Source organism: Oncorhynchus masou, chromosome 30 (assembly GCF_036934945.1).
Source record: "Oncorhynchus masou masou isolate Uvic2021 chromosome 30, UVic_Omas_1.1, whole genome shotgun sequence".
Taxonomy (NCBI): Eukaryota; Metazoa; Chordata; class Actinopteri; order Salmoniformes; family Salmonidae; genus Oncorhynchus; species Oncorhynchus masou.
In genome coordinates, this window is record NC_088241.1 from 54081254 (window position 1) to 54095334 (window position 14081).

Genomic DNA, 14081 nt, shown 5'->3' on the forward strand with positions numbered 1-14081 from the left:
ATATGAAGTGGCTATGTTGAGCGTAAAAGTGATCATTTGAAACAGGTCCTATATGTTTTTTAGAGTTATTTGCCAACTTTATTTGTGAATGATACAAGCCATAGAATATCTTATGAATCAAAACATATATGGGCTGCATGACGCGTCTGGCTATTGATGATTTGAGAAAGTTACAAAATAAAAAAGCTTTCCTTCCATTCCTTGCCTCCGGCTGCTCACGCTGTTCTCTCATCAAGTGATCATATTTTCACCCATCAGACTATTCTCAATTAAAATTTGTCTCCACTAATATGTAAAAGTGGTTTCGATTTAGAATGGCCCATTATGAAATGGGCAGGAACAAAGACAGGGGGGAAAAGGACGACAACAGTATGCACTCGAATAGCGAGGCCGATTTATCGCTTGTTCGTTTTTCAATCATGCAGGCTCTTCTGGTTATTTCACTCCAGGCATCAACCACTGTTTGAGGAGCAGCCTCTCGCTGGGCGACAAGTGATATTCATCCCAAACTGTATGCCATGGGCTCTCCAACCCTGTTCCTGCAGCTATCTAGTGTTCTGTATGCCATGGGCTCTCCAACCCTGTTCCTGCAGCTATCTAGTGTTCTGTATGCCATGGGCTCTCCAAACATGTTCCTGCAGCTATCTAGTGTTCTGTATGCCATGGGCTCTCCAACCCTGTTCCTGCAACTATCTAGTGTTCTGTATGCCATGGGCTCTCCAACCCTGTTCCTGCGGCTATCTAGTGTTCTGTATGCCATGGGCTCTCCAACCCTGTTCCTGCGGCTATCTAGTGTTCTGTATGCCATGGGCTCTCCAACCCTGTTCCTGCAGCTATCTAGTGTTCTGTATGCCATGGGCTCTCCAACCCTGTTCCTGCAGCTATCTAGTGTTCTGTATGCCATGGGCTCTCCAACCCTGTTCCTGCAGCTATCTAGTGTTCTGTATGCCATGGGCTCTCCAACCCTGTTCCTGCAACTATCTAGTGTTCTGTATGCCATGGGCTCTCCAAACATGTTCCTGCAGCTATCTAGTGTTCTGTATGCCATGGGCTCTCCAACCATGTTCCTGCAGCTATCTAGTGTTCTGTATGCCATGGGCTCTCCTGTTCCTGCAGCTATCTAGTGTTCTGTATGCCATGGGCTCTCCAAACATGTTCCATGTTCCTGCAGCTATCTAGTGTTCTGTATGCCATGGGCTCTCCAACCATGTTCCTGCAGCTATCTAGTGTTCTGTATGCCATGGGCTCTCCAACCCTGTTCCTGCAGCTATCTAGTGTTCTGTATGCCATGGGCTCTCCAAACATGTTCCTGCAGCTATCTAGTGTTCTGTATGCCATGGGCTCTCCAACCCTGTTCCTGCGGCTATCTAGTGTTCTGTATGCCATGGGCTCTCCAACCCTGTTCCTGCAGCTATCTAGTGTTCTGTATGCCATGGGCTCTCCAACCCTGTTCCTGCAACTATCTAGTGTTCTGTATGCCATGGGCTCTCCAAACCTGTTCCTGCAGCTATCTAGTGTTCTGTATGCCATGGGCTCTCCAACCCTGTTCCTGCAGCTATCTAGTGCTTCTTTTGGGAAACCACGTGAAATCTGTTGGGGAACATCAATAGTGGCATGTTTCACAAAAAAAAATATTTGATTAAACTGTTGACAGTCCCTCTCTCTGCACACTAGAGAACGGAATGAAGGAGAGAGGGGAGGAGATGGAAACGCATGGTGAGATATTTCGTAGTTAACGGTAATGGGTCAATCTATTATGAAAATACCTTATTACTAGGCTATTAAAAATTAAATACATATTCACTATAGGCTGAAAGCTGCAAGCTACTGTAAGCTGCCCTGCACAATCAATGAACTAAAAGCATTGTCTAGGCCTATACGTTCTCTCCCAGACTCATGGATAGAAAGTTTGGAGCGTAGCACAAGGTAACCAAAGGTAACTCAAAGCCGATAACTAGAATATGTTCAATTTAGGAGTATAGGCTCGACCAATAATGCACCAAAGACATCTTAAATCAGTAATTAAAATAAAATTCTGCCGTGCGTAATATGCGACAGACTAGGGTTCTCCAACCTTTTGTAGCATGAGAGCTACTTCTAAAAAATTGAACATGTTGCGAGCTACTTATTTTTTTCTAGCTTTCAAATAGGCACTCTTCTCCCCTGCACATCTTATTCAGCTCCTTAGTGCGCTACATTCTCTTGTACACTGTTTTCTGTCAATAGACCTGGTAAAATAATGGTTATTAAACAACTCTAAGGGGGGGGCCTATAAAATCTGTTTTATATTTTCCCAAATTATGTTTTTGGTTATATTTTTCCTGGTTTTATATTTTTATTTTATTCTCAAAATTACAATTTCTCGCAGAGAAACAATGAAATTGGATGTTCCGAGGCCATAACAACACTTAAATCACATCAGAAGACCATTTATTGGGTGTCTGAAAGAACAGATTTAGATTGAGTATAATCCCCCTTTAATTGCACATCTGGCCCTTTATTTGTGCATCTAGCCTTTGAGGAATGTGCCATCTAATGTGCTGGTCTATCGATGGTCCTGTACTGCTGCTGCTCATTTCATGGTAAAGTTTGCAAATAACATATTATATACTTATGATATACTTCCTCCAATTAAGCCTACTTTACAGTTAACCTTTAATTGAGAAGGTTTTGGGGAAAAGTATTTCTGTCAAACCACAAGAAGGTTATCACATCAACTGGCTACATTCTTCAAAGTTGACATGATGACAACTTAACACACTCTTAGCATTATCTCAACCAGCTACAGCTACTGGAATGCTTTTCCCAACAGTCTTGAATGAGTTTCAACATATGCTGATCACTTGATTGTGATTGTCTTGTTCAAAAACAAATTATAGTCCCACTAAGCACAAATCAGAAGAGATGGTATATCGGTGCATAATGCTGTAGTAGCCATGTTGTTTAATTGTGCCTTGAATTCTAAATAAAATCACTGACAGTGTCACCAGCAAAGCAACATCACACCTCTTCCTCCATGCTTTACGGTGAGAAACACAAATGCTGAGATCATCCGTTCACCTACTCAGCGTCTCACAAAGACACAACGGTTGGAACCAAAAATCTCCCATTTGGACTCCAGACCAAAGGACAGATTTCCACCGGTCTAATGTCCATTGCTCATGTTTCTTGGCCCAAGCAAGTCTCTTCTTATTATTGGTGTCCTTTAGTAGTGGTTTCTTTGCAGCAATTCAACCATGAAGGCCTGATTCACAGTCTCCTCTGAACAGTTGATTGTTGACATGTGTCTGAACTTGAAGCATTTATTTGGGCTGCAATTTCTGAGTCTGGTAACTCTAATGAACTTATAGTCTGCAGCAGAAGTAACTCTGGGTCTTCCATTCCTGTGGCGGTCCTAATGAGAGCCAGTTTCATCCTAGCGCTTTATGGTTTTTGCAAGTGCAATAGGGCTGGCTATCTTCTGTATAGCACCCCTACCTTGTCAAAACACAACTGACTGGCTCAAACGCATTAAGGAAAGAAATTCCACAAAATAACTTTTAACAAGGCACACCTGTTAATTGAAATGCATTCCAGTTGACTACCTCATGAAGCTGGTTGAGAGAATACAAAGAGTGTGCAACGCTGTCATCAAGGCAAAGGGTGGCTATTTGAAGAATCTGTCATTATTTCATAGTTTTGACGTCTTCACTATTATTCTACAATGTAGAAAATCGTTAAAAAAAAGAAAAACCCTGGAATGAGTAGGTGTCCACACTTTTGACTGGTACTGTATATACAGTGCCTTGCGAAAGTATTTGGCCCCCTTGAACTTTGCTACCTTTTGCCACATTTCAGGCTTCAAACATAAAGATATAAAACTGTATTTTTTTGTGAAGAATCAACAACAAGTGGGACACAATCATGAAGTGGAATGACATTTATTGGATATTTCAAACTTTTTTAACAAATCAAAAACTGAAAAATTGGGCGTGCAAAATTATTCAGCCCCTTTACTTTCAGTGCAGCAAACTCTCTCCAGAAGTTCAGTGAGGATATCTGAATGATCCAATGTTGACCTAAATGACTAATGATGATAAATACAATCCACCTGTGTGTAATCAAGTCTCCGTATAAATGCACGTGCACTGTGATAGTCTCAGAGGTCCGTTAAAAGCGCAGAGAGCATCATGAAGAACAAGGAACACACCAGGCAGGTCATAGATACTGTTGTGAAGAAGTTTAAAGCCGGATTTGGATACAAAAAGATTTCCCAAGCTTTAAACATCCCAAGGAGCACTGTGCAAGCGATAATATTGAAATGGAAGGAGTATCAGACCACTGCAAATCTACCAAGACCTGGCCGTCCCTCTAAACATTCAGTTCATACAAGGAGAAGACTGATCAGAGATGCAGCCAAGAGGCCCATGATCACTCTGGATGAACTGCAGAGATCTACAGCTGAGGTGGGAGACTCTGTCCATAGGAAAACAATCAGTCGTATATTGCACAAATCTGGCCTTTATGGAAGAGTGGCAAGAAGAAAGCCATTTCTTAAAGATATCCATAAAAAAGTGTTGTTTAAAGTTTGCCACAAGCCACCTGGGAGACACACCAAACATGTGGAAGAAGGTGCTCTGGTCAGATGAAACCAAAATTGAACTTTTTGGCAACAATGCAAAACGTTATGTTTGGCGTAAAAGCAACACAGCTCATCACCCTGAACACACCATACCCACTGTCAAACATGGTGGTGGCATCATCATGGTTTGGGCCTGCTTTTCCTCAGCAGGGACAGGGAAGATGGTTAAAATTGATGGGAAGATGGATGGAGCCAAATACAGGACCATTCTGGAAGAAAACCTGATGGAGTCTGCAAAAGACCTGAGACTGTTATGGAGATTTGTCTTCCAACAAGACAATGATCCAAAACATAAAGCAAAATCTACAATGGAATGGTTCAAAAATAAACATATCCAGGTGTTAGAATGGCCAAGTCAAAGTCCAGACCTGAATCCAATCGAGAATCTGTGGAAAGAACTGAAAACTGCGGTTCACAAATGCTCTCCATCCAACCTCACTGAGCTCGAGCTGTTTTGCAAGGAGGAATGGGAAAAAATGTCAGTCTCTCGATGTGCAAAACTGATAGAGACATACCCCAAGCGACTTACAGCTGTAATCGCAGCAAAAGGTGGCGCTACAAAGTATTAACTTAAGGGGGCTGAATAATTTTTTGTGATATCCAATTGCGATCGAATTACGATCTTGTCTCATCGCTGCAACTTCCCAATGGGTTTGGGAGAGGCGAAGGTCGAGTCATCCGTCCTCCGATACATGACCCACCAAACCTGCCCACTTAACCCGGGAAGCCAGCTGCACGAATGTGCTGTTCAACTGATGACCGAAGTCAGCCTGCAGGCGCCCGCCCCGCCACAAGGAGTTGTTAGAACGCGGTGAGCCAAGTAAAGCCCCCCAAGGCCAAACCCTCCCCTAGCCCAGATGTCACTGGGCCAATTGTGCGCCACCCTATGGGACTCCCGGTCACGGACGGTTGTGACATAGCCTGGGATCGAACCCGGGTCTGTAGTGACGCCTCAAGCCCTGCGATGCAGTGCCTTAGACCGCTGCACCACTCGGGAGGCACCATGAAGTGAGTTTTAAAAGGACAATGCTGTTTTGATGCTAAGTATTTTTGATGTGTTTTTCGATTGCATTAGCATTGCTGTCAGAGTGGTTAGATGGACAACAGAGCCCTGAGAACCAGACCATTAGGACCTGATGGTCGTTAGTGAGTTGAGTACTAACAACGCATGTCCTGAGCGCACAAGAGGAGATTACCGTGACTCAATTTTACTGCCGGTATGGTGGTAATATGGTCACCGCAACAGCCTTAGATGGGGGGGTGGAGAGTAAGTAAATATCTGAGTGGGTGAATGAGTGAAAGAGCTAGGAAGTGAACAGGGGAGAGATGGAGAAAGGGGGAGGAGAAATGCCACTAACCTCATCTACAGCTCTCTTATAGCTCTAAAGAAGTTGGAGAAAAACGCAGAGAGGAAAGAGGGAGAAAATAAAAAAGGAATGTGGGAGGGACAGAGACGAGAGAAGATGAAAGAGAGATGAGACATGTATTGGTTAGTTCAGAGAAGAGAATGGGTTGTGTTTTTCTCTGTGTGTCTGTACTTACCGCAGGCCTGCTAGGTCGTGTCAGCGTCACATCTCTGTTTTCTTCTTTGGTCTCCTGGGCCGATGCCCCAGAACCCTCCGCTTGATTTGCCCCTGTCAACCAATCACATTCTGCTCACTAAATAGTCAACCAATCACATCTTCTCTCTGACTGTATAGAGTGTTAAGGGTTGAAACATTTACAGTAACACACATGGGAATCTGTGTGGTGGTGTGTGTGTGTACCTCTTTCGTTGCTGCCCCCCTTGGAGGAAGGGGTAGAGGAGCTGGAGGAGCTGCCACTGCTCTTCTTCTTCAGGGGAGTTTCCATTGGGACATCAGTCCTCCGCAGGTCTGGGTTACTACAGCAACACACACAAACAACATTAAACTGCCTGATTCACAAAGGAACATGGAGTGTGTGTATAGTATATGTGTGTGTGTGTACCTGGCCCGTATCAGGTGTGCTCCAGCTTTAGGAGCAAGGCCCGCAGGTCCGTTCCCAGGAGAGTTCTTCCTGACCAGGGCTGGAGAGATCGACGTGGTCCTCTGGGGCACCTACACACACACACACACAGGTTTGTTTTAATATCCTTGTGAATACCAAAAAATTGATTCCCCTTCAAAACCCTGTTTTCTTTAACCACTAACCCTGAACCGAATTCTAAAATAGTATTTTTCTTGTGGGGACTGGCGAATTGCCCCCACTTGTCTGAATGTTACTTGTTTTACCATCCCTGTGAGGACTTCTAAGTCCCCACAAGGATAGTAAAAAAACAAACAACACACACACAGAGAGAGAGAACCAATAACAATCAGTTAGAAAAGGTCTAAGTGGGACACAGAGTGTCTGAGTAAATCATATACTGTATTCTCAATCGCAAACTAAGTTTGCTAAACTAACAGTTGAAGTCGGAAGTTCACATACACCTTGGCCAAATACATTTAAACTCAGTTTTTCACAATTCCTGACATTTAATCAGAGTAAAAATTCCCTGTCTTAGGTCAGTTTGGATCACCACTTTATTTTAACTTCTTATGGCTGCAGGGGCAGAATTGAGTAGCTTGGATGAAAGGTGCCCAGAGTAAACAGCCTGCTGCTCAGTCCCAGTTGCTAATATATGCATATTATTATTAGTATTGGATAGAAAACACTCTGAAGTTTCTAAAACTGTTTGAATGATGTCTTGAGTATAACAGAACTCATGTGGCAGGCAAAAACCTGAGAAGAAATCCAAACAGGAAGTGGGAAATCTGAGGTTGGTCAATTTTCAACCCAGCCCCTATTTAATACACAGTGGGATATTGGTTATGTTGCAATTCCTAAGGCTTCCACTAGATGTCAACCGTCTTTAGAAACTTGAATGAGGCTTCTACTGTGGTGTGAGGCCGGATGAGAGCTCTTTGAGTCAGTGGTCTGGCAGAGAGCCAGGTCCTGGTCATGCGCATTTCACATAATAGCGACCTGCGTTCCATGGCTTTTCTACAGACAATGGAATTCTCCGGTTGGAACGTTATTGAAGATTTATGATAAAAACACCCTAAAGATTGATTCTATAATTAGTTTGAAATGTTTCAGCGACTGTAATATAACTTTTTGAAGTTTTCGTCTGACGTTCGGCTAGACCTGTACGAGCGCTTGGATTTGTGTACTAAACACCCTAACAAAAGTAGCTACTTGGACATAAATAATGGACATTATTGAACAAATCAGACATTTGTGGAACTAGGATTCCTGGGAGTGTATTCTGATGAAGATCATCAAAGGTAAGGAAATATCTATAATGTTATTTCTGATTTCTGTTGACTCCAACATGGTGGATAATTTTGTTTTTTTTCTGAGCGCCGTTCTCTGATTATTGTATGGTTTGCTTTTTCCGTAAAGTTTTATTGAAATCTGACACAGTGGTTGCATTAAGGAGAGGCATATCTATATTTCCATGTCTAACAATTGTATTTTCATCGACATTTATAATGAGTATTTCTGTAAAATTATGTGGCTCTCTGCAATATCACCGGATGTTTTTGGAACTAGTGAATGTAACAAACCAATGTATACTGAGATTTGTTTATATAAATATGCACTTTATCAAACAAAACATACATGTATTGTGTAACATGAAGTCCTATGAGTGTCATCTGATGAAGATCATCAACGGTTAGTGATTAATTTTCTCTCTATTTGTGCTTTTTGTGACTCCTCTCTTTGGCTGGAAAAATGGCTGTGTTTTTCTGTGAGTTGGTGGTGACCTAACATAATCGTTTGTGGTGCTTTCGCTGTAAAGCCTATTTGAAATAGGACACTGTGGTGGGATTAACAACAAGATTACCTTTAAAACGGTATAAGATACATGTATGTATTTAAGGAATTTTAATTATGAGATTTCTGTTGTTTTGAATTTGGCGCCCTGCACTTTCACTGGCTGTTGTCATATCGATCCCGTTAAGAAGTTTACATCCACTCAAATAGTATTTGGTAGCATTGCCTTAAATTATTTAACTTGAGTCAAACGTTTCAGGTAGCCTTCCACAAGCTTCCCACAATAAGTTGGGTGAATGTTGGCCCATTCCTCCTGACAGAGCTGGTTAACTGAGCCAGGTTTGTAGGCCTTCTTGCTGCTTGCTCGCACACGCCATTTCAGTTCTGCCCATACATTTTCTATAGGATTGAGGTCAGGGCATTGTGATAGCCACTCCAATGCCTTGACTGTGGTCCTTAAGCCATTTTGCCACAACTTTGGAAGTATGCTTGGGGTCATTGTTCATTTGGAAGACCCATTTGCGACCAAGCTTTAACTTCCGGACTGATATCTTGAGATGTTGCTTCAATATATCCACATAATTTTCCTATCTCATGATGCCATATACTTTGTGTAGTCCATCAGTCCCTCCTGCAGCAAAGCAGCCCCACAACATGATGTTGCCACCCCCGTGCTTCACGGTTGGGATGGTGTTCTTCAGCTTGCAAGCCTCCCCCTTTTTCATCCAAACATAACAATGGTCATTATGGCCAAACAGTTCTATTTTTGTTTCAACAGACAAGAGGACATTTCTCCAAAAAGTACAATCTTTGTCCCCATGTGCTGTTGCAAACCATAGTCTGGCTTTTCTATGGCGGTTGTGGAGCAGTGGCTTCTTCCTTGCTGAGCGGCCTTTCAGGTTATGTCGATATAGGACTCATTTTACTGTGGATATAGATACTTTTGTACCGGTTTCCTCCAACATCTTCACAGGGCCCTTTGCTGTTGTTCTGGGATTTATTTGCACTTTTCACACCAAAGTACGTTCATCTTTAGGAGACAGAACCCGTCTCCTTCCTGAGCGGTATGACGGCTGCGTGGTGATAATGTTTATACTTGCGCACTATTGTTTTTACAGATGAACGTGGTACCTTCAGCCATTTGGAAATTGCTCCCAAGGATGAACCAGACTTGTGGAGGTCTACAATTTTTTTTCTGAGGTCTTGGCTGATTTTTTACAATTTTCCCCATGATGTCAAGCAAAGAGGCACTGAGTTTGAAGGTAGGCCTTGAAATACATCCACAGGTACACCTCCAATTGACTCAAATTATGTCAATTAGCCTATCAGAAGTTTCTAAAGCCATGACATTATTTCCTGGAATTTTCAAGCTGTTTAAAGGCACAGTCAACTTAGTGTATGTAAACCTCTGACCCACTGGAATTGTGATACAGTGAATTCTAAGTGAAATAATCTGTATGTAAACAATTGTTGGACAAATTACTTGTGTCATTCACAAAGTAGATGTCCTAACCAACTTGCCAAAACTATAGTTTGTTGAAAAATGAGTTTTAATGACTCCAACTTAAGTGTATATAAACTTCCGACATCAACTGTACATAGTGATTTGAGATAAACAAAGGTAAGGGTCCACAAAAGTTCTGAGACATTGTATTCCAGCCAAAAACAAACAGACATTGTCATGCAGACCTTAGGAGGTAGGTCTAGGTCTGTTCGTAGCCAGGAGCTGCGGTCCAGTTTGTCGAGGGGGGGAGCGAGGCGGGGAAGAGGTATAGAAGGAGGGGTGTCTGAGGTAGGGTCAGAGTTCTGGCGGGGCATGGGGGGACGGCCGGAGGAAGGGGAGGGAGACAGGCCTGTGACCCCTGCAGGGTCGTGGAGAGACTGGGACCCAGATAGACCATGGGACTTCACTTGCACCAGGTGGGCCATCTGACAAGACCAGACCAGGACCAGACCATAACAGACCAGAGGAGCAGGATCATACATCAGCACCAGGCAGGTAGAGGAGCAGGATCATACATCAGCACCAGGCAGGTAGAGGAGCAGGATCATACATCAGCACCAGGCAGGTAGAGGAGCAGGATCATACATCAGCACCAGGCAGGTAGAGGAGCAGGATCATACATCAGCACCAGGCAGGTAGAGGAGCAGGATCATACATCAGCACCAGGCAGGTAGAGGAGCAGGTGTAGAGGAGGAAGAGAGGAGGAGCCGGAGGAGAGGAGAGGGGAAAGAGGTGGGAAAAGTAGAGGGGGAGGGGAGTGGGGAAGGAGGTGAGGAAAGTAGAGGGGGAGGTGAGAGGGGAAGGAGGTAAGGAAAGTATTGGGGGAGATGAGAGGGGAGGGAAGTGAGGAAAGTAGAGGCAGAGGGGAGAGGGGAAGGAGGTGAAGAAAGTAGAGGGGGAAGGAGGTAAGGAAAGTAGAAGGGGAGGGGGAGGGGAGAAGAGAAGGAGGTGAGGAAAGTAGAGGGGGAGGGGAAGGAAAAATGAAAGGAGGAGAAACAAACATCATAAAGGGTAAACGTGCACCTACATATACTGTACACATGCACCCACACACTTCCACTCCCCCACACACACACACCTGTGGTTCTACGGGGCGGTGCATGGGGGGTGTTCGGGCCTGCTGTATGCCCCCACTGCTGAACGACTCTGAGCGGGGGGGCAGGGATGGATCAGAGATACGGTTGGACACTTTATGTTGCAGTGCTGGAGAACTCTGTCTGTTCAGCTTGGAACGCTCTTCCACCTGCCACACACACACCCACACAAAGTTAGAGCACAATCATTTATATTGGCCGTCAGTGACAGATTTATCATTGTATGTTTGTGTGTCTTGGGTGACGTGTGTCAAACCTCCAGTTTCCCTCAGAGCCGTTACCATGGAGGAGAAGCCCAGAGACAAACCTGGCTACAGTGTGCATGTGTGTGTGTACATGCCGGTGTGTGTATGTGTACCGGTGTATGTACTGGTGTATGGGCATCCAGAGGGAAGCAGATACACCCATGTGTGTTGAGACAGATATAGCCACGGTTGGCCTACATCAGCCCACAGTGGCCACTGGGGGGCAAGCCTGGTGGTGTGTGTGGCCTGGATCTAGGCTAAATCAGGAGCTGCAGTGTGTCCCTGAGAGAAGCCTGGTGCCTGAACATGAAGCAGACTAAAACACTCAGTTTGAAGAGCTGAGATTCTGAAGGAGACTGATCAGTCGGGTGTAAAGACTAGAGGAAGAGAGAGATGGGAGGAAGGGGTTCATGGCACACTTACAGACCATAATCTAGAAATGACAAGTCTGTTAGTCTCTGAAAGTACATCTATGACCATTCTAAAAGATGCCAGGCACCAGAACTTAGAGAGGGAAAGAAGTTGTTGTAGAAAACACCAGCCACCATTCTAGAACATAGAACATTCCAGGCAGGGTTTTTTCAGGAGTCCGTCTCCTGGTGCAAGGGAAGAGAAACTGGTTAATAGGGACAGGAGAGTCATGTCCAGAAGAAAGGAGGTTAGGAAAAGAGAGCTTCCCCAGACACACCAGTCGAGTAATGTTAGTCCACCTCTGGAGAGAGAGAGGGGAAGGAAGTGTGTTAGACAAACAGGAAGTGGGTATGTCTCCCTGACTGACCAGTCGACCTGGACTCCTCCCCCTAGACTCCTGGACTCTTCCCTCAGGGCTCCTCCTTCTGGCCTCGGGATGAAGCAGGATTGGATAAGAGGGGGCAGGATCAGAGGTGCAGGACACACGTATACACGGAACAGTCACATTATGGCCTTCAGATTGGGGGAGCCTCTCCCTGGAGTGACTTGATTGGGCGGGGTAGGAGGGGGGGCGGGAGCGGGGGTTGTAACCAGGGAGCAGGAGGAGGTGTGATAGGCTGGCGTCTCCAGGCAGGTTAAAGGAGTGGTGCTTCTTGGGAGGTATACGGGGGGAGTTACTCTGGGCTCGACGCATCACCTAGAGACAGGGGGCATCATACAGAACATCACACACACACACACACACACACATACATACATACATACATACATACAGGTGGACATACTGTCAGTTCACACACACATTACCATGGCAGAACCTGAACAAAACTTTTCAAACACATAAACCAGTAGAGGATCTGTCCATGACGGAGACGCTGTGTGTGCCTGAGTAAGAGAGAGACATAGCAACGCTACAGGGCTCCAATTCTTCAGAAAACATCAACCCTGCTTTTGGAAGCGAGAAAGAGAAAGACAGATCATTGTAGGAGACGATGTCAATGTTTCAAACTATACTACTGGTGTAACCACATGAACTGAACCCATGTACAAGTGCTGAGTGTATCAACAGTACCTCCTTGGCCCAGGCAGGTTTGTCGTTATTGGGGGCTGTGTCTTTGTAGTGGTACAGCTGTTTGTTGTCTTGTGGCCGTGGCTCCTGCTGCTGCTGCTGTAAGGACACTAGGTAGGCTCTCTCCTGCTGCAGCTGTCTCTGGAGACGCTCTGCCTGCCGCTGCTCCTCCATCTGCTTACGCTTGTACTCCTGTAGTTACACACACACACACACACACACACGCTCACGGTTTACAAGGGGAGGAACGCAACGGCACAATGTTTATGCTGGCGCCACAATAGAATTATGGGGTTGTTGTGGAGGCTCTACTGAGATGTGGAGTAGGAGTAGAGAGCTATGGGGTTGTTGTGGAGGCTCTACTGAGATGTGGAGTAGGAGTAGAGAGCTATGGGGTTGTTGTGGAGGCTCTACTGAGATGTGGAGTAGGAGTAGAGCGCTATGGGATTGTTGTGGAGGCTACACAGAGATGTGGAGTAGGAGTAGAGGGCTATGGGGTTGTTGTGGAGGCTACACAGAGATGTGGAGTAGGAGTAGAGAGCTATGGGGCTGTTGTGGAGGCTCTACTGAGATGTGGAGTAGGAGTAGAGAGCTATGGGGTTGTTGTGGAGGCTCTACTGATATGTGGAGTAGAGAGCTATGGGCTTGTTGTGGAGGCTCTACTGAGATGTGGAGTAGGAGTAGAGAGCTATGGGGTTGTTGTGGAGGCTCTACTGATATGTGGAGTAGAGAGCTATGGGGTTGTTGTGGAGGCTCTACTGATATGTGGAGTAGAGAGCTATGGGGTTGTTGTGGAGGCTCTACTGAGATGTGGAGTAGGAGTAGAGAGCTATGGGGTTGTTGTGGAGGCTCTACTGAGATGTGGAGTAGGAGTAGAGAGCTATGGGGTTGTTGTGGAGGCTCTACTGAGATGTGGAGTAGGAGTAGAGAGCTGTGGGGTTGTTGTGGAGGCTCTACTGAGATGTGGAGTAGAAGTAGAGAGCTATGGGGTTGTTGTGGAGGCTACACAGAGATGTGGAGTAGGAGTAGAGAGCTATGGGGTTGTTGTGGAGGCTCTACTGAGATGTGGAGTAGGAGTAGAGAGCTATGGGGTTGTTGTGGAGGCTCTACTGAGATGTGGAGTAGGAGTAGAGAGCTATAGGGTTGTTGTGGAGGCTACACAGAGATGTGGAGTAGGAGTAGAGAGCTATGGGGTTGTTGTGGAGGCTCAACTGAGATGTGGAGTAGGAGTAGAGAGCTATAGGGTTGTTGTGGAGGCTACACAGAGATGTGGAGTAGGAGTAGAGAGCAACAGGGTTGTTGTGGAGGCTCTACTAAGATGTGGAGTAGGAGTAGAGAGCTATGGGGTTGTTGTGGA

At 45.2% G+C, this 14081-nt stretch overlaps 1 protein-coding gene across 12 annotated transcripts in view; it reads right to left on the minus strand.

Annotated features, from left to right (window-relative positions):
• The window catches only part of LOC135522772 (TRAF2 and NCK-interacting protein kinase-like), a 60159-nt gene that overhangs the window by 22386 nt on the left and 23692 nt on the right, over positions 1-14081 (minus strand). For 6 of the 12 annotated variants that reach the window (XM_064949344.1, XM_064949348.1, XM_064949342.1 and 3 more), the window contains 7 exons: positions 12728-12916; positions 12023-12352; positions 10984-11148; positions 10091-10330; positions 6590-6699; positions 6388-6503; positions 6164-6255 (listed from right to left, as the gene is read on the minus strand). In XM_064949344.1, the coding sequence (XP_064805416.1) occupies positions 6164-6255; positions 6388-6503; positions 6590-6699; positions 10091-10330; positions 10984-11148; positions 12023-12352; positions 12728-12916 (1242 nt within the window). The remainder of the gene's footprint in view (positions 1-6163; positions 6256-6387; positions 6504-6589; positions 6700-10090; positions 10331-10983; positions 11149-12022; positions 12353-12727; positions 12917-14081) is intronic. The other 6 variants (XM_064949353.1, XM_064949352.1, XM_064949351.1 and 3 more) reach the window with 2 other exon arrangements.